This window comes from Chionomys nivalis, chromosome 16, assembly GCF_950005125.1.
Source record: "Chionomys nivalis chromosome 16, mChiNiv1.1, whole genome shotgun sequence".
NCBI lineage: Eukaryota > Metazoa > Chordata > Mammalia > Rodentia > Cricetidae > Chionomys > Chionomys nivalis.
The window spans coordinates 52,869,822-52,895,809 of NC_080101.1; the positions used below are offsets into that span (position 1 = coordinate 52,869,822).

At 44.3% G+C, this 25,988-nt stretch overlaps 1 protein-coding gene across 2 annotated transcripts; it reads right to left on the minus strand.

The window, feature by feature from the left end:
- Positions 1-1,270: 1,270 nt before the first annotated feature.
- On the minus strand, positions 1,271-23,098 carry C16H8orf89 (chromosome 16 C8orf89 homolog). Of its 2 annotated transcripts, none has more exons than XM_057791017.1 (5): positions 22,965-23,098; positions 10,575-10,738; positions 8,494-8,635; positions 2,785-2,840; positions 1,271-1,476 (listed from the first exon to the last, which is right to left on the minus strand). In XM_057791017.1, the coding sequence occupies exons 2-5, from the start codon at positions 10,699-10,701 to the stop codon at positions 1,328-1,330; spliced, it is 474 nt and encodes a 157-aa protein (XP_057647000.1). In that variant the 5' UTR covers positions 10,702-10,738; positions 22,965-23,098; the 3' UTR covers positions 1,271-1,327. The 2 variants fall into 2 exon arrangements, with proteins under 2 accessions (XP_057647000.1, XP_057646999.1); XM_057791016.1 differs by having other exon boundaries at positions 10,575-10,741; positions 22,965-23,089.
- Between the last annotated feature and the right edge of the window lie 2,890 nt (positions 23,099-25,988).

Sequence of the window (25,988 nt, forward strand, 5' to 3'; positions counted from 1 at the left end):
CGGTCTCGCTGAACATAGCGGACAATGAGGACTACTGAGAACTCAAGAACAATGGCAATGGGTTTTTGATCCTACTGCACGTACTGGCTTTGTGGGAGCCTAGGCAGTTTGGATGCTCACCTTACTAGACCGGGATGGAGGTGGGTGGTCCTTGGACTTCCCACAGAGCAGGGAACCCTGACTGCTCTTAGGGCTGACGAGGGAGGGGGACTTGATTGGGGGGAGGGGGAGGGAAATGGGAGGTGGTGGTGGGGAGGAGGCAGAAATCTTTAATAAATAAATAAATAAATAAGATAACCAAGCATACTTCAAAAAAATAAATAAATAAATGAAGTTCAGGATTGGAGGGTCCACCGTTGTCTCACAAACAAAGGCAGGATTGCCCATCTAGACCTCATCGGAGAACTGAGTCAATACTTTCCTCTTCATTTGGCTCTGGATTTCTCTCACAGTAGTTTCCAAACATGAAAAAACTCTCTTTTCTTTAAGTAAAAACATTTTTTTTAATTGTACATGGTCGTGTGTCACAGCTGTGGAGATGCCTGCCCTTGGAAGGAGTCAGATCACCCGGGCCTGGAAATCCAGGTGGTTGTGAGCAGCCTGGTGTAAGTGCCAGGCTTGGGTCCTCTGGGAGAGCAGCGAGCGTTTCTACCAGCTGAGCCAGTTCTCCAGCTACTGGTCCTTCTAATGCCAACAGCACTTTCCTTTAAACTGTTTTCTTTGGTTGTTTGGTTGTTTTGAGCAGAGCCTCACTCTGCAGTCCAGACTCAAAAATTCTCTTGCCTCAGACTCCTGAATGATGGGATTTCAGATGTATGACATCATCCCTGGATTCTTCTCGAACCTTCTGAACAACTAGTGTGGTCCATTGCAAAGATAAGTCTCAAAAGCATTTATCAAATTAGGTCAAAAGACATATAAACTTATGGAATATAATTTCCATTATGCATATATTTGCATAATTCAAATGTTTTTTGATGGGGATATAGCTCAATGGGCAGAACACTTACCTAGCACACACAGAGATTTGGGTTCAATCCCTAGTACCATTTTTATTTAAAAAGTAAAATCATTCAATTTTAATAATAAAATATTCATTTTAAGGAAAAAAGTTTAAAAAAAAGATGAAATGCCATGTTTCACAAAATTCACAAAAAATATATTCCATATATAACATAAAATATTTATTTGCTATTTACATTTCCATTTGTATGTCTATTATATCACATATAAAAAGAGAATGAAAGAAAGAAAAAGAACATGACGAATGTGAACCACAGCACAGGGGAGAAGCACGGCGTGGTGCGCGGTGCGTGGTGCGCGACCCTCAGCAGTCTCGGAGATCCCGCTTCTTGCCTCGCCTTGATTTCTTGTGTGTTTCCTGGCGAATAGTGTCGTATTCCAGTATGGCCATTTGGGACAGTCTCTGCAGAAACTGAGAGGGAGCTCCTGAGAAAGGGTCACTGTAGACAGAACCTGCGGGGAGAAAGCGAACTCTCACAACTCGGTTCAGCACTGATATGACGAGTGACGCGTGGCTCCGCCCATACCCACAAAACACTACCAAATCTTTGCGTACACACCTTGAACTTTCCAGAAAGACCTGTGCCTACTTCTGACACAACTAAAAAATGGGAAACTTTTGAGTATATGGCTCAAGAAACGTTACCACTAACTTTGGGCCGAATTACATTATTATAGGGCTCAGACACCAGCTACGCATATTCTGTCACATGCCATATGCATCGCCTCTAACACAACACCCCCAAATCTAACAAGTACAGGGATGAGGCAGTGAATGCAGCCACCCGAATTGCGAGAAAGTTCTCTGGAATCTTGCAGATGTCATTAAGTCCCCTGACTGAGCAGAGGTGTTAGTGTCTACTTTCAAAGAACAAAATTCTAACCAAGTACATCCTAAGTGAGAAGTTGGGAGTGTCTGATGTCCAAGCATCAAAGGACAGACTCTCCTCCAGATAAGGTGGGACTACTCAGTGGTGCTTAGGAAGAACCTGAGTTAAGAGTCATTGTGGGGCTCTAAACAGGTGCAGTATAGAGAGTTTCTGAAGTGAATAAATGTGTTCAGTACACAGAATTCACAAGAAAAAAATAGGAGATGGGGATGGGGCTGGAGAGATGACTCGGCGGTGGCTGCTCTGCCAGAGGACCCAGACTGATTCCCAGCACATTGACGCTTACAACTGTTAACTCCAGCTCCAGGAAAGCCTCCAATGCTCTCTTCTGGTGCTTAGTATACCACACACACATGGTGCAGAGTTCTGCTACACAGACACATGCAAGCAAAACACCACGCACATAAAATAATAGCTTTTAAAAATAGAAGAAAAAGATAAGGATAGAATGGAACTTTCTGGGAAGGCGGTAAAGGGTTCAGAGCTACACTGACATTTTAGTCCGTGGTAATGAGCAGGTGTTTGCTAAACAGGGAGCAGTGTGACTGCGCATCAAGGCTGCAGGCTTCTGTTGCAGCGTTGAATGGTTTTAAAACTCGGAGATTTAAAATAAGGTAGCCGGCTTGAAGGCTGCTTAGCGGCCCAAGGGAGCTCTGTCAGAGGCTGGCCTTGGTCCTGAGATGACAGACGTGTATGTAATGAACCTCGAATCCACTAGATTTGCAGACTAAGCAGAGTTTAACAGAAGCATTAACAAGTTAGGCGCGCACTCCGGAGACTGGGGCAGGGGGATTCCTGTGAGCTTGAGGCCAGCCTTGGCTATGTAGTAAGAGAAAAGGCGAGGAGAGAGAGCCAGGGAACAACGAAGTACCTTTTGACTTCTCCTGAAGTGCTGTCAAGCTGCACGACTCTTTGGTCTTCTTAATCCTAAAGATTACAGACGATCAGAAAATGGCATACGTCAACCAGTTGACTTTGAAAAACACGGGAGACAAACAGCATAATCTCAGTCACACCCACTGGCTTCTTACATTTGGTGTGGCTCTGTTTGTTTCTATGTTGGGGACAAGGCCCAGACTCTTGCATCTGGCAAGCATATGATGGGTCCTAGCGAAACTCACCTTGTCAAACGATATCACGTAGGGACAAAAATCCATGGTATAGTAGAGAAACAACTCCACTGTAATCAACCCCATCAGAAGTAGGAATGAACCAAACCAATGGCCGATTCCGAATACATCTCACCATAGCCGAGCACAGAGTCCAGCTCTGCACAGGTGTGTGTAGCCGTCAGTAGTCAAGATGAAGCCAGGCTGAGGGGAGGCACACGGATGTGTCTGCATGTGTGCTGAGATGTAGATGTCCCTATCCCATATTGTTGTACTTTTTCTCTGTCAGTCACCATGATCTAAATTTTTGCTATCATTCATGTCCCTAAAGGAATATCCGGCATAGCAAATTATTAGGGAAATGGGTAAGTGAGCCGTCATAGGCATTCCACATTTCACAGAACTAAGGTAAACTTCAATCTTTACCGCTACGGTGCTATTATCAGTCACATCCCTGTGTATCGTGAGAGACACTGAAAAATCTCTGATCTCCATTAAGAATATTTGAGAAAAGATTAGACATTTACCAGAGTTTTGAAGTCAAATATTCACATATGTGGGGGGCTAAAAGAGGCAAGAAACTGCACAAACAAATGGAGTGCTCCCCCGCTTTGCCAAAACTGCTCTTTCACAGAACGATGTGCAGAGGGGAATAAAATGCGGAAGGCATCGCGGCGTGTCCTCACTGGACGGCTGGCACTTCGCAGGAAAGGGAAAGAACTAACATCTACATTTGCCTACCAGCTTACACACATTGTGTCCCTTAGTCCCTGCCGTTCCACTTCACATGTGAGGAACACTAGCCAGAATGTGACCAAATGTATTCAGATTATCCTCCACCAAGGGACAAATTCACAGTTGTCAATGTAAAATGTCAAGAAGCGATTTCTCAAACAGCCAAACAAAAGCAGCTGAAGTCGGGGAAGGGATGCGGATTCAAAGTGCAGAAGGAGGAGGGTTAGTTCTGGGGTGTTTCCCAGACGTCCAGTTGAGCATCTGTGGGAAGAAGGCGAATAGACTGGACTAGACTGATATAGACCCTATTACCACAGGCTACCCTACAAGCTCTCATCTGCACCCAGGCAAAGGGCTGTGGCTGCAGATAAAAGTGACAGGAGTGGACACTGGTGTCTTAGAAATGGTGTAAACAGTCCTCGATAAGTTTGGGGTACACGCTTCAAAGGGCACCTCCTCTCTCTGCACCCTTACCATCCTTCCTCTGTGATACACATCTGAAACCGCTGTTTCTCTCCTACTCTCTCCATCTCTGCCTTCCCTGTTGAGGTTATTGTCTCCCGTAGTTGATGTAACTCTATAACTGAGGGTGACCCTGAAGTCTGAAGCTCCCTGCCTCTGCCTCCTGAGTGTCGGATGGCAGGATGCTCTGCCACTGTGAAGTGCTGGGTATCACACTCAGGACTGACGGCTTGGTAGGCAAACACTCTACCAACTGTGCTCGATCCCTGCCTCCGCCTTTTACATTTTGATGCTAGAAAATCTGTTTTCAGAAAAATATTAAGGGTGCTGACACAAGCTGTATACAGCAGGCTTTCCTTGTGATGTTACTCGCAAAACCAAGGACGTCATAGGAAGTTACACGCCTAGAAGAGGAGATGCTTAGACAAAGCACGGAGCAATGTGAGGGCAGTAAAGTGGCTGGCAAGAGTATGTGAAGTGAGGATTATACGACATGGTAAGTGTCAAGTACAGCGGCTGGGGGATGCTGGATTTGGATATTTTTTTGTTGTGGTTTCTTTTGTTTTGTTGAGACAGGGTCTCACTATGCAACTCTGGCTGGCCTGGAACTTGCTTTGCAGACCAGGCTGGACTTGAACTCACAGACATCTGCCTACCACAGTGCTGTGATTAAAGGCTGGTACCACAATGCCTGGCCAATATTAACTTTTAGACAGCACAGTAAGGGGCTGTAGAGACGCTTCAGCAGTTAGGAGCAAATACTGCTCTTCCCCACACTCAGAATTGGTGGTGCCAATGCCCCTGGCCTCCTTGGGCACCTGAGTCATGAGCACATGAGTGTGTGTGTTCCTGCGAATGATCTTTGGGGAAAGGGAAAGAAGGAAAAGTCCAGGTAACTAAGATCACAACTAAAATGAAATCCATGAAAATGAAGCATAGAAGAAAACACCCTGTGCTCTTTTTATCTTCCAGAGTCTCCGGAAACTTGAAATTTTCCCCATAATCTAGATAAATATCTTCCACTGTGTTTTGATTTATTTATTTATTTGGATATAAGGTTTCCCCGTGTCTGATCTGTCGGAGAGCTCACTAAGTGACTGAGCACAAGTGAGCTCCCCTGACTCACCCGAGTTCTAATATCGCAGCCATCAGCCAGTGAGATTGCTGACTTTTCCTTAATATCATCTTGTTACCTACTTATGTTACCACAGTTAACTCTGAGAGTACTTAACAGCAATCTGATTTGGTAAACTCAAGAAATAAAACTGAGAGCTGGCGAGGTAGCTCAGCCATTAAGAGCACTCGCTGTTCTCACAAGAGGACCTGGATTTGGTTCCCAGCACCACGTGGCAGCTCACAGCTGTCTGTAACTCTAATTCCAGGGGGTCCGACTCCATCTCCTGGATTCTTCAGTCATCAGTCATGCATGTGGTACATACACATACATTGAAGGGAAAACATGCACACACACAAGATAAAACCATTTTTAAAGAAATAAAATTAGGTGTGACCCACATGCCTATGGTCCCAAAACTTGGCAGGATGTTGGAAGTTCACAGATGCTCTGCTACACTGTGAATGGGAGGCCAGCCTGGGCTACATGAGATCCTGTCTCCAACAAATAACAAACCTAAGGCTGGGGATAGGGCCCAGTGGTAGATTGCTAGCCTAGCATTCACAGAACCCTGGCCTTGATCTCCAGCAGCCCAAAGACAAACAGTGCCAGGCATGGTGCCACACGCCTTTAATCCCAGAACTTGGAAGGTAAAGGCAGGTGGATCTCTGTGAGTTCAAGGCCAGCGTGGTCTATAGAGTGTGTTCCAGGATAGTCGGGGCTACAAATTGAGACCCCATCTCATAGACAATTGAAAGAATAGATCTGAAACTCCAGTCTTGTGTGCTGTCCGTGGACAACACAAAGATCATAGAAAAATGTAAGTGTGCCAGGCGTGGTGGTTCTAAGCAACCCTATGTTTGTGTGTGTGTGTGTGTGTATGTATGTACATATATATATATATATATATATATATATATTAATACGCCTCCTTTAAAAAAGTTATATCTCAGATAATGTTTCTTTTCTCTAAGATGGCCAAATGAACAAGTACTAGCCTATGGGGGTTAATCGTGGTTCTCAGCAACCCTAACTGAAGGATTTCCTCATCAGGTTAGCCTGCAGACATGTACATTGGTCATTTCTTAGTTGTTAATTGATATCACCCACTGTAGGTGGTACCAACACTAACTGGTGACTCCGGGCTGTATAAGAAAAGTAGTTGGCTCAAAACCATCTGTAACTCCATTTCCAGGGAAAACAATTCCTTCTTCTGGCCTCTGAGGACAGCAGATATGCATATGATACACAGATATACATGCAGAAAAAGCACCCGGACACATAAAATAAAACGATAATTTTTAAAAAGAAAAGTAGCCGAATGTGAGCCAGAGAGCTAGCAGGACACCGCATTCCTCTACTGGAACTTCCAGTCCCTGCCTTGAGTTCCTGCCTGACCTCCCACAAGCATGGACCATGGCCTGGAAATGTGAAATAAATAAACTCTTCCCCTGCCCGCACCCCAAGCTGCTTTTGCTCATGTTTATCACACCAGCAGAGAAGCCAACTACGACATAGATGTTCAGTAGTCAGTTGGTAAGGCAGAAGCCTAGAAGAATAGGAGGCTGGTTTACTAACATTCAGATATCTCTGTTCTTTTGTTTTAGGATGGCTTTTACTTTGTTGCTTGTGTGTGTGTGTGTGTGTGTGTGTGTGTGTGTGTGTGTGTGATCCCCTGGAGATGGAATTACAGGTGGCTATGTAAACTGCCTTAAGTGGGTACTAAGAATCAAACTGCAGTCGCCAAGAAGAGCTGTTCACACACTTCACCTCTGATCCACCTCTCTAGGTTGTATGGTGGTGTTTCTTTGTTTGCTTGGTTGGTTTGCTTTTGTTTCATTTCATTTCTTGAGATAAGATCTTGCTATGTGACCCAAGCTAGCCTTTTACTCATGCTCTAGCCCAGGATGGCCTCAGACTCACAGCAGTCCTGACTTGTCCTCAAGAGTGCTGGAGTTAGACACTAATCAATTTCTTTGTAGAGCCGGGCGGTGGTGGCGCACGCCTTTAATCCCACCACTCGGAAAGGCAGGCAGATCTCTGTGAGTTTGAGGCCAGCCTGGTCTACAGAACTAGTTCCAGGACAGCCAAAACTGTACAAAGAAACCATGTCTTGAAAAAAATAAATCAATAAAACCCTTCTTTGATTAGTATGTCAGAGTTACATTAAAAAACAAGGTCTTTCCTTTTCAGGGGGAATAGGCCTCCTTCTAAAACCTAGGCAGCCTTGAAGGAGAAATCCTCCTGCCTTGGGCTCCCTAAGTACTGAGATTACAGATGTGCAGATAAAGATAGGATTTTTTTTTTTCAGTACTGAAGATGAAACTCAAGACCTAGACTGCTGGACAAGCACCGTGCCACCAAGGTACATGCCCAGTTCTTGAGCCCAGGCGTTTAGTGGCAGTTTACAAAGGTGGGTGACTGGCTGAAGCTCCCTTCTGATGCTGCAAGATGTTATCAGCCCCCAGTCTCCCCCATAGTCTTCTGAAACCTGCAAAGGCTGCAGTGATGTGGGAGGTCCTTCTGTATATGTGTTGTTTTTATTGGTTAATGAATAAGGCTGCTTTGGCCTATGGAAGGGCATAATATAGCCAGGCTGGAAGAGATAATAGAAAGAGAGAGTAGGCAGAGTCAGAGAGACACCATGTAGCTGCCGAAGGAGAAAGACACGCAGGAACCTTACCGGTAGGATTCAGTCTCGTGGCAAAATAGAAATGGGTTAATTTAAGATGTAAAAGTTACTTATTAAGAAGTCTGAGCTAATAGGTCAAGCAGTGTTGCAATTAATACTGTTTCTGTGTGATTATTCAGCTCTGGGTGGCTGAGAAATGAACGAGCAGTGTCCAATTACACTGCAGAGTTAAAGTTCTTATAGAGAATCATTCCTGTGTTCTTCTGCATTTGAACTAGGCTCAGACAATAGATATTCTTAAAATCAGGTCCTTCAAACCTGTCTGATAATGCCACTTGAAAAGAGAGAAACACGCCTATTTGTCAACTTGAATGAAATGGCTCACTTAGATGCAAAAACATACAAATAAAAATTCATTCCTTTATGAAAAAAAAATTCAGTAAGCAAGCAGCCCAGAAAGCCCTTTACCTCAGCATCTTTACTTAGACATAAACAGTCAACAAAGGCAGTCAGAAGCAGGCCACCTACCTGATTGGAGGGATCTCGGTCTCAGCATGTAGCAAGTGCTTATGGATCTCTAGCGGAGTTGAATTTAAGCTCTTTGGGCAACTTGGCAGTTCTGGTAAATATGGCATTTTGAGACATTCTTTGGGCTCTTCTAGACCAAATGCTATAGTGTGTAGTGATAAAAAAAATCATAATCGTCTCGGTTAAATGCACACTTCTATCACACACTAAAGCATACAGTGTGGCAAAGCAAATCAGGCACAGGTGGAAGAACTTGGCGCTACTGTCGTCTGACTCTCCCAGGAGAATGACTTTCAAATTCAGCCAGACTCACCACAGGGAGGAGTAGATTTGGAGGGTGGGTAAGAACGGGAACAAGAAAAGTTGGTTGTGTTAACTCACACCTGCAGTCCCAGTGTTTGGGAAGCTGAGGCAGGAGGGTTCTGAGTTCAAGGCCAACCTGGGGCTATAAGTGAGTTCAAGGCCAGCCTGGGCAATTTAGTGCTGGGTCTGAAAATAAAAGGCACAGATTAGGAAGCAGCTCAGTAGCAGGACTCACTAAGTGTGAGAGGCTCTAGGTTCCATCCCTAGAATCCCGCCGGCCCTTCCCCAAGAACAAAAGCATGAGCAGTGGCAGCTTTGCCAGTTCTCTTTATCAGAGTTCACAGAATATTAGCACCACATTTAGACAAGCATCACCTTCAAGACCTTTGCATTGTCTGCTACTGAATCTGTCCTGCATTTGTGTAAATAACCACAAAGTAGAAATTACATGATCTGAAACCCTTCCCTTGGCAGTGATTTGAATTTTCTCTCCACAAAACTCAAACCAAATCTGTACAAGCCAACATGAAGTTTCCAGACTGCCTTCATTTGGCTTCACATTTTGCCAAGTCTTTTTGTTTGGGTTTTGGGCTTAGTTGGTTGGTTGGTTGGTTGGTTGGTAGGTTGGTTGGTTGGTTGGGGTTTTAACTGAGACAAGGTCTCTCTATGTAGCTCAGGCTGATTTTGAACTTGCAACAATTTTCCTGCCTCCCAAAACCTGGAATCACAAGAAGTACGCTCCACTATACTTGACTTCAGGTTTTCTTTCATTTTTTTTTCTCGTGTGTGGGAATGTGGAGGTGTTTGTTTGCCTGTGTTTGCCCAAGATTTGCTTAGATACCTTCATCAATCCTTCTCACCTCATATATTAAGGCAGAACCCAGAACGCAGAGCTGTGGAGTTAAGCTGGATGGCTGGCCAGCTTGGTAATTACCCCCTCTTGGCTGGTGTGCTGGGTTACAGGAGGGCTGCCATGCTGGCTGCCCTGCTCATGTGTTCTGGGGACCTAAACTCGCCTTCTCAGCAAGTGCTTTACCGGCAGAGTCCTTTCCTTATCCCCAGGGTAAGTCTAGTACTGCAGTTCCATCGTTAGCTGGTCTCCATGAGACCTAGTACCCACACATACATGCAGACAAACACTCATAAAATAAAATAATAAACACCTCTTAAAAACAAATAAAAACAAAGACATTAAATAGAAAAGGCAGGTTGAGAGGTTTAAAAGCTTCCAGGTCACAGTGGCACAAGCCTGAAATCCTAGCGCTTGGGAGGCGGAGACAGGAAAATGAGGAATTAAAAGGCCTGGACCACAAATTCAAGATTAGCCTAAGGTATGTAAAACCCTGTTAGAAAGAAAAATAGGAGGGAAAGGGTAATTTTTAAAAAATTGATAGCTGAACATTGCAGTGCATGTTTTTAGCACCAGACTTGAGAGGCAGAAACAAGAGGATTTCAATGATTCAAGGTCCTCCTGGATTGCATGGTAACTTCCAGGCCAGCCAGGACAACATAGTGAGACTGTCGCAAAACAATCTAAAATATAAGTCATAATAAAGTAATTTTAAAATATAAGTAAATAAGTAAACTGTGTTTGCATCACTCAAAGAATATTAATCTTAACTTGCTTCCATTTCCCCTCTCCATAAACTTAATATACTAGCCCACTATAAATGTCATAGGAGTTACATGATGTCTCTTGACTGCTTAGGGGGGAAATATATGTAAATTCCAGGCGTCCCTTCTGCTTCTCCAAAAGATGACAAACAAGATGAACTTACCCTTCCTCATCTTCTGTGTTTCCAAAACTGCTTTCCTCCAACTGCTCTCAAACAGAAAGCAGTTGTCCAAGGAACTTCTGCTGACTTTGGAAGCCTCGAATTTGAACTCAGGAGAGAACATTGTCATTTTCTCTTCTTTCAATACCCCGGATGAGAAGGAGACGCTGCTTTGGGGCAGGGAAGGCAAGAACACGGGCGTTTCTGGTAAATATCTCTTTCATGTTACCATGAAGATTAAATATTAACACACATTTACTATAATGTGGAAATAGGCATTCTTGGGGTTTTGTTTTGCTTATTGAAAGTCTCACTATATAGCACCTGAGTAGCCTAGAACTCACTATGTAGACCAGGCTGGACTTGAAATCACAGAGACATGACTGCCCCTGCCTTGAAGCGCTGGGAGGAAATGCTTGTGCCACAATGTCCAGCATAGCCTTTGAATTTTAAAGCTAGACAGTTTTAATAATAAAATTTGCTATGTTTTAAGCATTTTAATGAATGTTTTCAGTTGGTTTGTGTTTTGAGACAGGGTTTTAATTAACTTAGGCTAAAAACAGATCTCTTCAAGGATGGCCTTAAACTTCCCATCTTCCCTCCTCCACCTCCCCAGAGCTGGGATAACAAGAAGATACCACCCACTTCCTGTATTTTGATAACCTTGGAACCTCCTAAGTGCTTTTGATATCATAGGATTTGTGGCTAAAGAGGTGAAGACCCACCAAGACTACTCTCTGCGCAACAACAGTCATAAAAATTACTGCAAATGAAATACGAAGTAACTGATAGTTTCCAGACTCTTAAAAGACATTTACGGGAGGTGGTGGCCCACGCCTTTAATCCCAGCACTTGGGAGGCAGAGGCAGGTGGATCTCTGTGAGTTCAAGGCCAGCCTGGTCTACAAGAGCTAGTTCCTGGACAGGAACCAAATGCTACGGATAAACCCTGTCTCGAAAATCCAAAAAAAAAAAGAAACATTTAGTTAGCCAGGCATGCTGGCACACACCTTTAATCCCAGCACTCAAGAGGTAGAGACAAGACAATCTCTGTGAGTTTGAGGCCAGTCTGGTCTACATACGGAGTTCCTGGACAGCTTCATCAACATAGTGAGACCCTGGCTCCAAAAAAAAAAAAAAAAAAAAAAAAGACTCTTAGAAAAGACTCTTAGAATCATAATCCAGACTCCATTCCATTCTAAGAACTTCCTTTTTATCTATAGAAGCAGAGAAAACCGGAGAACTTTCAGCTTTAAGCCAGTCTCCTGCTCCCTTTCAACAGACCCAGGACAGGTGAGACAGGGACTGAACTTGCCAGTGGGAGACGGAAGACGGGACACTCAGCTGGACTTCGGAGTGTCTCGGACTGCAACGGCCTCCTAGCGGCATTTTATCCTGCTGGGTCAGAAGATGTTCTAACAGCTGGATTTACATCCATCATACACACGAAAAATACATGAAGACAAATCTCTAAAGTTAAATCTACATTTTACATATTTTATGATAAAAGTTTATTTGAAAGTCCACTTTGAGAGCCTGGCATTCTGGTGAATTGCTTTAATCTCAGCACTCGGGAGGCAGAGGCAAGCTGGTAAATTCAGAGCCAGACTAGTTTACGTGGGGAGTTCCAGGATAGCCAAGGCTACAGAGAGAGAAACTCTGTCCCCATGATGGATGCTGTGATCCCAGCAGTGGGGAGGTAGGAGGATTGGGGAATTTAAGAACACTCTTGACTAGTTTGAGGCCAGTTTGAGTGATTGTCTTCAAAAAACTTTTTTGGGGGGGAGGGGTTGAAATAAAAAAGAAAATTAAAATCCAAATTAAAAAATAATGAGTCCACATTTGCAAGTATTTACAACTTCAAGAATGTATTGATATAATTAAAAAAAAAACCACTAATCAGGCATGGTGGCTTACATCTTTATACCTGCACTTGGGAAGCAGAGAGGTGGGTCTCTGTAAATTCAAGGTCAGCTAGACCCATTTAGAGAGATCCTAGCTCAAAAACAAAAAACAAAAAACAAAACAAAACAAAAACCCCTGCATGTTCCACACCACGCAAGTGGAGGTCAGAGGAAAATCCGTGGGAATTGGTTCTCTCCTACTTTGTGGATCTTTGGTACCAAATTTAGGTCATTGAGCATCTTTCTCTGCTAAGCTGTCTCACCAGACTCAAACCAAACGCTTTTTCTGATGTTTCTCATAAACACAATCTCTACCAAGGCAGGCCAGGAGAGGAAATAGTTTGGTGCCCTATGATTGCCATTTGCTTTGGGGTTATGCACATACACCTTCCTGTAATAATACAGTTAATAACCGACTACTTCACCTGCATATAACTGTGCACACACACGCCCCTCTCCAAACAGTGCAGCTAGCTGCTCCAGATGTCCCTTGCCCTCCTTCACCTGCATGTAACTGTGCACATACACGCCCCTCTCCAAACAGTGCAGCTAGCTGCTCCAGACGCCCCTTGCCCGCCTTCACCTGCATGTAACTGTGCACACACATGCCCCTCTCCAAACAGTACAGCTAGCTGCTTCAGATGCCCCTTGCCCTTCTTCACCTGCATTACATTACACACACTCCCAGCTCTCAAATTTTCAAATTTGAGCAGTTCAGTCAAGTGTATTCCCAATGTATCTGGCACGGAAATAGAAGGGCCAGTCAGGCCTGAACTGGTTTGGGGTACATGCATAAGGCAAACACTGTCTTCTAGAAACTTTGTAGGAAGAATCCACTATGTTCCACCTTCTGCTTACGCATAGCTGGGGTGTGCATCAGATGCATTGTGAGATGCATGCCCAAAGGAGAAATCATTACATAACCCTCAAGAAAAACCCTTTAGTAACCAACTCTTTCTCTTGAGAACCTTAAAAGGAAGCTCAGAACAATAATCAGGACCCTTGGGCTGGAGAGACGGCTTTTCCAGAGGAGCTGAGTTCAATTCTCAGAAACCACCCATGGTGGCTCACAACCATCTATAACCAAATCTGGCGCCCTCTTCTGGCATACAGGTATATATGCAGGCAGAACACTATACATAATAAACAAACAAACATAATAATAATCAGGACCCTTGTCTCTCATGTTGTCCCATGTCAGTCCTGACAGTGTTTATGTCTATAACCTACACCATGACTTTGCTCTGAGTAAAGTCATCTCACTTTTGCAAGTATGTTCAGTTCTTGGATAAGAGGCCAAGGACCTGGAAATCACCTGACCCAGGTTTAATGTGATGGTCTTTATTCCTCCATTTCCTGCAAATGACATCATTTCATCCCTCTGTGTGTCTGGATAATACCCTGATGTACCACATTTTCTTTATGCATGCAGACACTGCTAGGCTCCCGGGCTGATTCAGTAAGCCGGCTGAATGAATACCACCATCATCAACATGGCATCACAGGCTCTTCTCGTGTATGATGGCTTTGATTCCCCCAGTCATACACCAGGTATGGGTGGATTTGGGGAGCAAAGGTACCCTTGTATGAAGGAACATTCATGACATGAGCACAGCCATGTTGAGGACCCTCATACCGCAGACCTTCCCCCAGGCCAGACTCGGGGGAATGACAAGCATCCCTGAGGGGATGCTGATCTTGTGGGCAGAACGCACTTCCTCTGGGATGACTGAAGCCCGAGACTACTTCCGTGCAGAGATGTCCTACTGAGACTAGCGAATCTATTCATCCAGCTGTACTTGCTACTAGGCTACCAGGCTACTGGTTTGCCTCATACAGCCCTCCCCATCCATTTTCCTGTAAGACTGTGTCTGTCATTCACTGTCACCCCAGTAAGGTCAGTTCCAAAGCCCTGGAAGGCAGACACTATAGCAGTTCTGTTTTAAGTTTATTGAAGAATTCCTGCTAAGTCTCTTGGATTTCTGTCCATTATATTATAATATCTTGCTTTGCCTCTCTAACAATTTATATCTTCTCTGTTTCTTTTGGCTAGACTGGCTAAGGGTTTATCAGTCTCGCTAACCTACTCACAGAAACAGTTCCTTGTCTGCCTGGGTCTTTGTATTGTCCTTCTGGCCGCCATTGCACTGAGTTCAACTCTGATCTGTATTCCTCCTTTTATTCTACTGGGTTTTGGTTTGTTCTTTTTTTTTTTTTTTTTTTTTTTTTTTGAAGACCTTGAGATGCATCATCAGGCTGAGAGTTCTATTTTGTTTTAATGTAGACTCTCCGGTATTCGTTTCTCGGAACAGCCTTTGGTATATTCCACACACTCTAATAGATTGTGTCTACATTTTAAATTTGATTCTAGTAGCTTTTAAATTTTTCTCCTTAATATCTTCAATGACCTGCTCACTGTCCAAAAAGGACAGTTGTGGTCTACATGTTTATGTGGTTTCTGTAGTATATATATTACTGTTGATTTCTAATTTTATTTCTTTATGATCTGAGAAGGTGACAGGAATTATTTCAAGTGTTTTAAATTTCTTTTTTGTTTGTTTGTTTGTTTGAGACAGGGTTTCTCTGTAGCTTTGGGGCCTGTCCTGGAACTAGCTCAGTAGACCAGGCTGGCCTTGAACTCATAGAGATCCGCCTGCCTCTGCCTCCCAAGTGCTGGGATTAAAGGCGTGCACCACCACCGCCCGGCTGTTTCAAATTTCTTAAGACTTGTTTTCTGCCTTAAAAATAACTATTTCAGAGATATATTTTTGAGGAAATTTCCATAAAATATCCAAAAATGTGTATGATGCAGTTGTCAGATGAAGCTTAGAGTCTGTTGACTCCATTAAATTTTTAGATAGTTCATCTCTGAAGTTCCTTCAGTGATTTTTTTTGTGTGTGTGTATGTCTGTGTGATATTTATGGGCCACCAAACTATTGGTGAGGATAAGATATTGAAGTAAGCCATTATAATTATACTGGAGCCTCCATGTCCCTTTATGTCCAGTAATTCCTGTTGTGTTTTGTTTTATAAAATTGGGTACATCAACATTAGGTACATATATATTTATATTCCTTGAACTAATATGAAGTGATCTTGTTTCTCCTAATTCTGCCTTGAGGTCTGCACTATTAAATATGAACACAATTAATTTTGCTTTATTCCAGACTACAACTGCTTGAAATATAATTTTTCATTTCTTTCAGCCTTGTACGTGTCTTTGTTGGTGAGGTGTGTTTCTTACAGGAGCAAACAGTTGATTGTTGTTTTTCAATCTAATTAGCCAGTCTATATATTTTTTTAAAGATCTATCTATCTATCTATCTATCTATCTATCTATCTATCTTGCATGTGTGTACTCTGTCTGCATGTATGACTTTATGCCAGAAGAGGGCATCAAATCCCACTATAGAGGCATGAGCCAACCTGTGGTTGCTGGGAATTGAACACAGCACCTTTGGAAGAGTAGCCAGTGCTCTTAGCCACTGAGCCATCTCTCCAGCCCGAAGTCTGTATATTTTAATTAGAGAAATAAAACCATTTTCATTTAAGGTGATAATATAAATGTGTGTCCTAGTTCCTATCACTGTTTATCTTTCTAATTTGTGCTCTTCTAGTTTTTTGATTGCTTATCTTTTCTCCTAGTGGGATTTATTCTCTCCTGTGCATTCATGGCTGTTGTTTTCTTCTTCTGAACTGGAATTACAGGAAGTTGTGAGCCATCCAAAAGAGGTTCAGGAAACCGGATTTGAATCCCCAGGAAGAGCAGTAAACTCTTAAGTGCTAAGCCATCGTGCCAATTTTGGGAAGTCGCCCAAGCTGGTCTTGAACTCGCTCTGTAGGCAGGTAGGCTTCAAGCCTATGATTTTCCTGCTGTAGCTTCTCAGTCATTTCAAAGGCTTGAAGTTTCTTTTTCTTTATTCCTGTTTGCAAAGTTTAGCTCATGAACCTCATGTTCCAGCCCTGAAATTCTTCTCTTCTTAACTTCCCCTGTCGGTGAAGTTTTCCACTGACTTGTTTTAATTTTGACTTACTTGTTTTTTTCATTTCTAAAAAACGTGTTTGTTTTCTTTTCAAAAAATCTCTTTATTGAACTTCTTGTTCATATCCTGTATGATCTTCCTTAATTAGTTCACCCCTCACCCCAAAATTGATTTTTTTTACTTTTATTTATTCATGTGTGTGTATGAGTGTGTGTACATATGGAACATGTGTGGAGTCAGGGATCAGCTCTCTCCTTCCACCACATGGCTTCTAGAAATCGAACTCTTGTCGTCAGACTTGGCAGCAAGTGCCTTTACCTGCTGAGTCATCTCTCCAGCCTTCATTAGTCTTTTAAAGAGTCATAATTTTGAGGTTTTTAATCCAGCATTTTACCCATTTCAACAACTTTGGATCTAGTTTCTAGAGAATTATGAATTCTCAAAGGAGTCATCTTGCCTGGTTTTTTCCCCACATTTCTTGTCTTTCCACGTTGGATGGATATATTTCCATTTTTATGTGGCAACCTTTTCAGGGAAGAGATTTCCCTTGGTGAGATATCCTATGATATGAGAATGTTTACGTGGTGGATATATACCCTAATGGATTTAATAGTATAATTTCCCTGTTTATGTCTTGGTTAGGGGTTAGTGTGTTTTCAAACAGTGCACACTGTTTAGAAAGCTGAGGATCCTGTTTTCTGAGGCCTCACAGGAATGGATCCAGAAGATGTAGACACTGGAACATTCAGGGCCCTCCTCCTTCATTTACTCCTTCATCTTGGTAAGAACGTGTGTTCTGAAGGCTGTGGGCTCAGCCTGTGCTGTGGTCCTTATAGGCGCAGGGTCCATAGACTTGTCAGGCTTTTCCGTTTTCCTCTGTTATTGCCGACCATGAAGATGGCTAAAACATCCATCTTGGTGCCAACTCGATGTTTGTCTCTGACTCCAGTCCCTGGAAGATAATTTTCTAGTAACTCTTACTTAGTGACCACCCACCGAAAAATGCACATCTATTACCACCTACTGGTTATGTGGTGACTGTTTTTTGGTTTTTTTGTAACCTGCTTGTGCAGGCATTCAGGTTGCCTAAACTTGGCAGAGCCAAACTGATGTTAGATGTCCTTCTGTATATGTGTTGTTTTCATTGGTTGAGCAATAAAGCTGTTTTGGCCAATGGCTTAGCAGAGCAAAGCCAGACAGGAAATCTGAACAGAGATATAAAGAATAGGGAGAATCAGGAGATGTCATGTAGCTGCCGAAGGAGACAGACACACTGGATCTTTACCAGTAAGCCACAGCCTCGTGCTGATACACAGATTAATAGAAATAGGTTAATTTAAAATGTAAGAGTTGGTTAATAAGAAGCCAGAGCTAATAGGCCAACCAGTGTTGTAATTAATTTGGTTTGTGTATGATTATTTGAGTCTGAGCAGTCAGGAAATGAACAAGCAGTCATTAGTTGAGTCTAAAACTCAATTCAAAAACTGTTGTTCTGCTAGCAGTAATCAATAAATCCCTTAATTATAATTGGATTCAATCTATGTTTTCCCCCCAGGGGTCAGAAATTCCATAACACACACACACACACACACACACACACACACACACACACACCATGCTTACTTAGAGTCTGGTCCCTGGCTTGGAATTTTTACCTCTCCTACTCTTGGAGTTTATATATTTGCTGATGTCTGAGCCAGGGAGGTTATGTGTAGGGCAACATGTGCTGATTCTGAACTGGGTGTCCCATCAGCGGCATACACTCAGCATCTACACAGCACTCTCCAAACGCTGTGGGAAGGAGAAAACCAAAACTGTAACAGCATGTAACAGTGAGCCAAGCCACAGAAGTACAGTACAGACCAAGAACCAGCTACATCACCCACAACCTAAGCAACAGCAGCTGGATTGCTGGAGAAATAGTATAAGTCAAACGATTACTATAACGATTATATTTTATTAAGATAAAAGGTTGTTAAAAAGAGAGAAAAATAAAAAAAAAATCTAATACCAAAAATAGGAGAAAAGTGGAAAGTGAAAGGCTTGATCTTGAGAGTGAAGGAGGGAGATGGGAAGAGAAGGGATTGAGGGATGGAGAAGAGTGAGGAAGAGAAAGGTAACAGGAAAATGAAAAGAAAAATACTTGCACTTATATGGAATTACACACGCTCCAGTTAACCAGTCAGCACATGCAAAAAACCAAATACATCCCCCCCCCCCAAGAAAAAAGACCCTCCCTGCTGGAGTGCTCATGCAGGAAAGGAGAGATTCCCCTCCGCCAGTCTGACTTCCTCCCTCCCTCCTCATGTGGGTCTTTGAGCTGCTTGGAAAGTCACGTGCACGCTGTGGTGGGGGGGGTGGACACCTTTTCCTCCCCCCCCCCGCAAGGCTTGCTGGGAACTTCTCAAGATGGCTCCCACTGCAACGTCCTCCTCGCCCTTTGAGAAGCTTTGCACGTCTCCAGGGCCACCACACTGGGCAGCTCTCAGAGCAGTTGCAAGACACCTTTTCTCTACTTTTCTCTACGGTGACTCCTGGGCCAAGTCCTCTGCACATCTCTCCTTTGGCTCTCTGTTGCTACTCTCGGGGGTGTCGCTGGGCCCAGAGGGGCTCGGAGCTGCTGTCCACAAATATTCCACAAGCTGCATTTGCCGCGGCTCCCGACTGTGGTTAATTTACTTCCAACATACAAGCGAGACTTGGGGAGAGCGCTGCCTCCAGGAGTCAACGGTTGCTTAAGCAATGGGTACTTTGCTATACAGGAAGTTTCCCACTGGTCTCTGCCTGGCCTGGGGTTTCACAGTTACAGGCACAATCAAGTCATCTTCTTGGGCTGCAGTCTCTAACTCTGTGTCAGTGAGAATTCCGGCCCCAGAGTCAAGCTGATGCAGCTCCGCCCTCTCCCAGCTCACTCCTTGATAGATGGCAAGCCTAGCAGCCTTCACAGGTCAATGGCAGTTTGTGATTTGTCTTCTCACGGCCCTTAGGAAACCGTCTTTGTCAAAGATGGATGTGCTAGTACAAATTCAGTCACACTTCCTGTGTGACGTCAGTGCTCACTGATGAGATCGGTGCCGCTTTCCCTGAATTTAACATCTTCAGCCATTAAACAGATACAAATAGATGAATAAATAAAGCAAAGGAAGTCAGTGTGACTTCCAAGATTAAGTCAAAAAATATAACACAATTTCCAGCTGGATCGCTGAGGAAACGCTCTTGAAACTTCGCCACCATTTGTAGGCTAGCTGAATTTGAAATGATAATTAAGGCAGAGTCTGGGTTCTTCTAAAAACTGGAAGAAACTGGAAGCAAGCCACCAGGTGATAAATGCACCTGCCTTGGGATTGTTACAATGTGAGCAACTTCTATATATAAAAGCAACTAGCATATTGGGATCTGCATGTCACTATAACTGGCAAATTGCTAAAACAAGTACTTTTTCTTCTCTTATACAACTATCTTACTATGTAGCCCAGGATGGCCGAAAACTCACAAACTTCCAACTCAGTCTCTCAAGTGCTGGGATTACAGGTGTGCACCGCCATGCCCTGCTAAGAGACTATTAAAACAGTCCAGTGAGAATGAGCTCAACAATGGATTGAAGACTGAAGCTCTGACAAGGAAGAGGGAGTTGCAGGTGACTGCAGCTATTATCTGGGCATGAGAACCTGGCGGATAAACAGAGTTCAAAGGGACTGAGCTAGAGTGGAGATTGGCAGGCAGAGAAACACTGGTTTACATAAAAACAAGCCCAGCAGGTCATCCAGTGGACATACACAACCTGGAACCAAGCAGTAGAAACTGGGTACGGTAACTGGCTTGAAGACAAAGAGCTAAAAACTAGGGGCTGGAGACATGACTTAACGGTTAAAAGCACTAACTGCTGCTCTTCCAGAGGACCCGGGTTCTGTTCCCAGCACCCATAGGGCAGCTAACAGCTGTCTCTGACTCCACACACAGATAGACATGCAGGGAAAATACCAATGCAAATAAAATAAAAATAAATTATTTAAAAAATGCTAAAAGCTATTCACAGACGAGAAGGCCAGAAACTTAGTTAAAGTTGGCAAAAGAGACTGGAGAAAGAGAAGAAAGCCAGAAGAGCCTTTAAGATATATGTTGGCAAAAGAGACTGGAGAAAGAGAAGAAAGCCAGAAGAGCCTTTAAGATATATGTGGGGCACGAGGATGAAGAAAAGGCCAAAGAGGAGTGACCGGACAGATAACCCGAGCATCACGGAGGCAAGAGGCCATATCCACGAGTACAAGAGTTAGTGAGAAAGACATTAACACTTACTGCTCACAGTACCCGTGAGATGACTGCCAGACGACAGCTGCCCATGAAGCGCAGCACCAGAGTAAAGGGAGCCTGCATTTATTCTTCACTTTGTCCCCTGATAGTCAAACACTCATAGGGCCGTGCCTCTGACTCTCATAAGAGGACAAAAACTGAATTTTTAAAAGACTTTTAAGTGCTCAACACTCTGCAAACAGAAACTATGATTTAAGTTATTTCTAAATAATAATAAACATTTTCCCCTCGCCACACCTACCGATGACAAGGGAAATCATGCCCTGCTTGATGGCGCCCTTATAACTGGGAGCAAATGGGAAGAGGATCAGTTCAAGCCACGTAGGGAGTTCAAGGTTAGCCTGGAAGCGTGATCTCTCTGTCTCTGTCCTCTGTCTCTCCTCTCTCTCTCTCTCTCTCTGTCTCTCTCTCTCTCTCTCTCTCTCACACACACACACACACACACACACACACACACACACACCAAAAGAAAATGCAAGTCAACATGGTTTTTTTGTTTGTTTTGTTTTTTGTTTTTTCAAGACAGGGTTTCTCTGTGGCTTTGGAGCCTGTCCTGGAACTAGCTCTGTAGACCAGGCTGGTCTCGAACTCACAGAGATACAGAGATCCACCTGCCTCTCTAGTGCTGGGATTAAAGGCGTGTGCCATTACTGCCCGGCAAGTCAATACATTTTTTTTTTTGTAAAATATTTATTTATTTATTATGTATACAATATTCTGTCTGTGTGTATGTCTGCAGGCCAGAAGAGGGCACCAGACCTCATTACAGATGGTTGTGAGCCACCATGTGGTTGCTGGGAATTGAACTCAGGACCTTTGGAAGAGCAGGCAATGCTCTTAACCACTGAGCCATCTCTCCAGCCCCCCAATACATTTTTTAAAAGCAAAATTCTACCAAAAATTTTAATGTACATAATCCGACTCAGTAGTTCTGTTTCTTTACTTTTTTCCTTCCTGTGAGTGGTGTGTATGGGGAGAGGGCAGAGGTCACATACGCCACATCTTGCACGTGGAGGGCAGAGGACAACCCTGTGGAGTTGGCTCTCTCTTTCCTCCTCTAAGGAGTTCTGGAATCCAAGACATCAAGGTTGTGCTGCAAATGCCTTCACACACGGAGCCGTCTCACAGACCCTACCCTCACCTCGGCAGTTCTGTTTCAAGGGGTTTGTGCCACAGAACTGTTTCATTGTGTGAGAATGGCGTTCATCGTTGTGTTGTTTGTAAACGGGAAAAACTGGAACCATTCTCCGTGGAGACTGTGTAGATTATACCATCCGTGGCCAAAATCAAAGGAGGAAATGATGGAAACGCGCGAACACTAAATGTATTAAGAAGTAAAGGAAGTGGTAGGAAGTAGGAAGTAAGGAAAGTCTTGGGGTCCTGCTCACGCGTCTCTGTACTGAGTCAACGAGGAGTCCCCAAGTGCCATAATGTAATTTAAAAAGCAGAGAGAACCTTTTTAACAACGAGAGTTTTATGAATCACCATTCTAACATTTAACAGGGTTACATACGCGCACAAGCATAGGACCCAAAACCTGCGGTTCTTTTGCTTCTCGGAGGACAATGACCTAAATCCATTTGTTTGCAGAGTTGTTTGCATTTGTCCCTATGGTTTCCCTGACGGTTATGACTCCAAAAAGGCGGAACAACCAGTGTGGATGACCAATGCATTAAACAATCTACCTGCCCACACCATTATTTCCTAGTATGTTTAGAATCTAGTGAAAATAAAAAATGCACCCACAAATATGGGCACATCAAAAATTAAACAAGATTGAATTGGCAGCGCAGTGACTTCTGGTTCATCTAGCTGAGTCTACGTGGGAGAACGGGGGCGCGGGGGGGACAAATGGAAGTCAAGCTAAGTAAATGTATCTCTGGTCCCAACCTTAGGTTTACGCTCTGGGAGAGGGGAAGGGCAAACCTGTAAGGGTGTGTGCAGTAAACACTGGGGTGCTTTGCTTGAACAGTACCTAACAGGTGTGGAAAGACTTTTCATGACTTCATCCTCATTTCTTGCCATTTGACCCCACAAGTGGAGTAGGCTTGGTCAGATCCCCATGCCCAAGCCATCTGGCCGAAGTGTCACGAGAGCAGCTTTGGAGTGGCCCACGTGGCTCTCTAGACATTCAGTTTCTCCTTAGAGGAAGCCCTTCCAGCCTCCAGCCTGGAGCCCTGGTTCCCTGAACTCACCGTCCCCGCAGCTGCACCGAAGAGATGGGCTTCTTCAGGTGCCGGACCCACGGCACCAAGGAGGTCGACTCGGCCAGCGGGGGCAGCGGGCAGCGCGGGGGCCAGCGACGGCCTGGCGCGGACCCGAGCCCTCGGCCCAGGCCGGCGGTGGTGTCGCGGGACTGTCCGCTGCGGCGGGGCGGGGCGGCCGACAGCCTGCTCGCACTGGCACCACTCTCAGGGCGAGCATGCTCGGCGGCCGGCAGCCCGGCGACGCTCGGAGCGCAGCCGCCGCTCAGCACGGCCGGGTCCTGCCGGGCCAGCGAGCGCTTGCAGCTGTGGCCCCGCCTGCCTGGTGCGCCGTTGGTTGCTAGGCGCCGGTAGCCTGGGGCCGTCACACTGAGAGTACAGCAGCCGAAAAGACCCGGAGACAGGGTAACGCGCCAGAGTGGATGCTGGGATGGTTAGGAGAGCAGGGCAGGGTACCGGGCCAGAGTGATGCTGGGATGGTTAGGAGACCGCTTACACTGAGAGCCGGGAAGGGATCCTGCGTCAGGGTACCAAACTAGTTTAGATAACCGGAGACCGCTTACACTGTTGCTACCTCTGGGTCCCTGCTGAGAGCGGAGCTATGCAGAAACAAGGCTGGCTGACATTCGTCAGTCCTGACACTCTTCCAATGGTAGGAGAGAGAATGGACAGTTGGACAAGGTGGAATTTGGCTTCCTAGGCCGTTGGCACATCAGCTGGCATCAGCCTCATTTTTCAGATTCAAAGTAACTAGACCCTTTCAAGTATTTTGTGAAAAGGGTGTCCCCTCCCTACTTTAAGAAGTCTAGCACCCGCAGCTACTCAGTAATTTCAGCATCAGCCTGCCTCGCTGTTCAACACACAGGATACCAGTCCTCAGGGACTCTGGTTAAGAAAGCTAATTCAGATTAGACCCGGTAGAGAAACTAAACCCTCTTGTGAAACTAGGGTCAGTGGATCTGGGCATCTAGATGGCGGATCCGTCTCCTAGCACACACCAGGCTCTGGGTTTGGTGGTTAGCACTACATAAAAAAAAAGGGCAGGACGGCATATGCCTTGTAATCCCAAACCCTGTGGTGGAGGCAGGAGGATCAATTCAAGGTAATCGTGAGTTCAAGGCCAGTCTAGAATATGTGACATCCTGTCTCCAATGAATACATGAATATGTATACTTTATATAAATAAAAGAATTCTTGACAAAAAGTAAGGATAATGAGACATATAGGATTGGGTTGCATATTAACTTCCTTAAGGGGAGAATTTAGTGGGCAGAAATTAAGAGAAAACATGTCTGGAGTTGATCTCAAAACCAATTATAAATCCAGTTCTGGAGTTGCAAAGTAGAGAATCACATAGAAGAGATTATGTGGATTAAACAATATGCTAGGATTCAAACGTTTCTTCCCCGTGCCCTCTTGGCTCCTGCACCATACAAACTCTGCCTTTCCCCAACTGTTCTTTTGCTGGGTATCTAAATATGGCCCTTAAATGCCATATTTTGTTTGTTTGGTTTTGGTTTTTTGAGACAGGGTGTCTCTGTGTAGCTTTGGTAGTCTCTCTGTAGCCCAGACTGGCCTTAAACTCATAGAGATCCACCTACCTCTGCTTCCGAGTGCTGGGATTAAAGGCGTGTGCCAACACTGCCCGCCTTATTTGTTTTCTTAAAATTCTACTGCTAGGTGGGTGGTGGTGGTGCACGCCTTTAATCCTAGCACTGGGGAGGCAGAGGCAGGAGGATCTCTGTGAGTTCGAGGCCAGTCTGGTTCCAGGACAGGCTCCAAAGCCACAGAGAAACCCAGTCTCAAAAAACCAAACCAAAACAACAAACAAACAAACAAAAATTCTACTGCTAAGAAGTTCAAGATCAATGGGAAGACAGGGTCAGTGCTCGGTGAGGGCACAGTACCTTCTTTCAAGAAGGCACCTTGAACACTACATGCTCCAGAAAAACAAATGTCACATGGAGAAGGACAAAAAGAGAGCTGCCATATTGCCCCCAGGCAATTTATAAGGCCCTGATCCCATCCATGAAACTCTCAACCTAACCACCAATAATCGTGTATCTCTTAATGTTGTTGAGCATTGTTTCAACATGAATACAAACATTCAAAACACAGAGAAACAGAAGGAACCAAAAAAATGGATCACATACTATTTGCCAATGACATGATAAAACCCAAGAGGCCACCTTATTTTACTGTTTCACTCTCTCTCCTTAGTCTTTAAAAGTGTATGTGTGTACATGCATGCACGCATACAATTCACGTGTGTGTGTGTGTGTGTGTGTCTGAATGCAGGCATGTTTGTTTGGCCAGAGAACAAACAGGATGTTGCCCACCTTGGTTGAGACAAGGTCTGTGTTGTTTACAATTGTCTACGCCAGACTAGCTGCTAACTCTGCCTCCCATCTCCCTGTAGGAGCGAAGGACTGCAGACATACTCATCATGTCCCAGGTTTTACATGCTTTCTGAGGCTCCCAGACCTCACACTTGGGCAGCAGGCAATCAGCCCATTGAGCCATCTCCCCAGCACAAGTCCATCCACATCCCAGTCAGAAGAAATGACGGGGCAAACGTGAAAATAATTCACACAAAAGTGGCAAACTCAAATATTTACTTAGATTTTTTAACAGAATGAGAAATGCAATTATATTCTAGCCCCCCCCAAAAAAGTTTATCTCATTTAAAAACAAAACAGTGATTCTATCTAAAAAGTAAAGGGTACCAATAACTCTCCACATGCAGCTGGTATAAATATCCAAACAATGGCCAGCATATAATGTTGAGAACAAGTGACTCATGGTGCACACCTGTAATCCCAGCCTGTCGGAGGCTGAGGGAGGACTGTAAGGTCAAGGACAGTCTGGGTTAGGGGCAGCCTGTCTGTCTGTCTTTCTTTTTTTTTTTTTTTTTTTTTTAACATAAGTTAGAGGTGTGAGATAGCTCACTAGGTAGAAATACTTTCCAGGGCCTGATAACCCACGTTCCAACCATCTGTGATCCCACAAGAAGGC

What these genes read in the sequence shown, in the direction of transcription:
- C16H8orf89 (XM_057791017.1), bottom strand. Translation starts at nt 10,701, where the DNA reads ATGACAATGTTCTCTCCTGAGTTCAAATTCGAGGCTTCCAAAGTCAGC. An exon ending in ACCGAGATCCCTCCAATCAG is followed by an intron (nt 2,841 to 8,493) that starts GTAGGTGGCCTG and finishes TGTAATCTTTAG; the next exon opens with GATTAAGAAGACCAAAGAGT. An exon ending in ACTTCAGGAGAAGTCAAAAG is followed by an intron (nt 1,477 to 2,784) that starts GTACTTCGTTGT and finishes TTCTCCCCGCAG; the next exon opens with GTTCTGTCTACAGTGACCCT.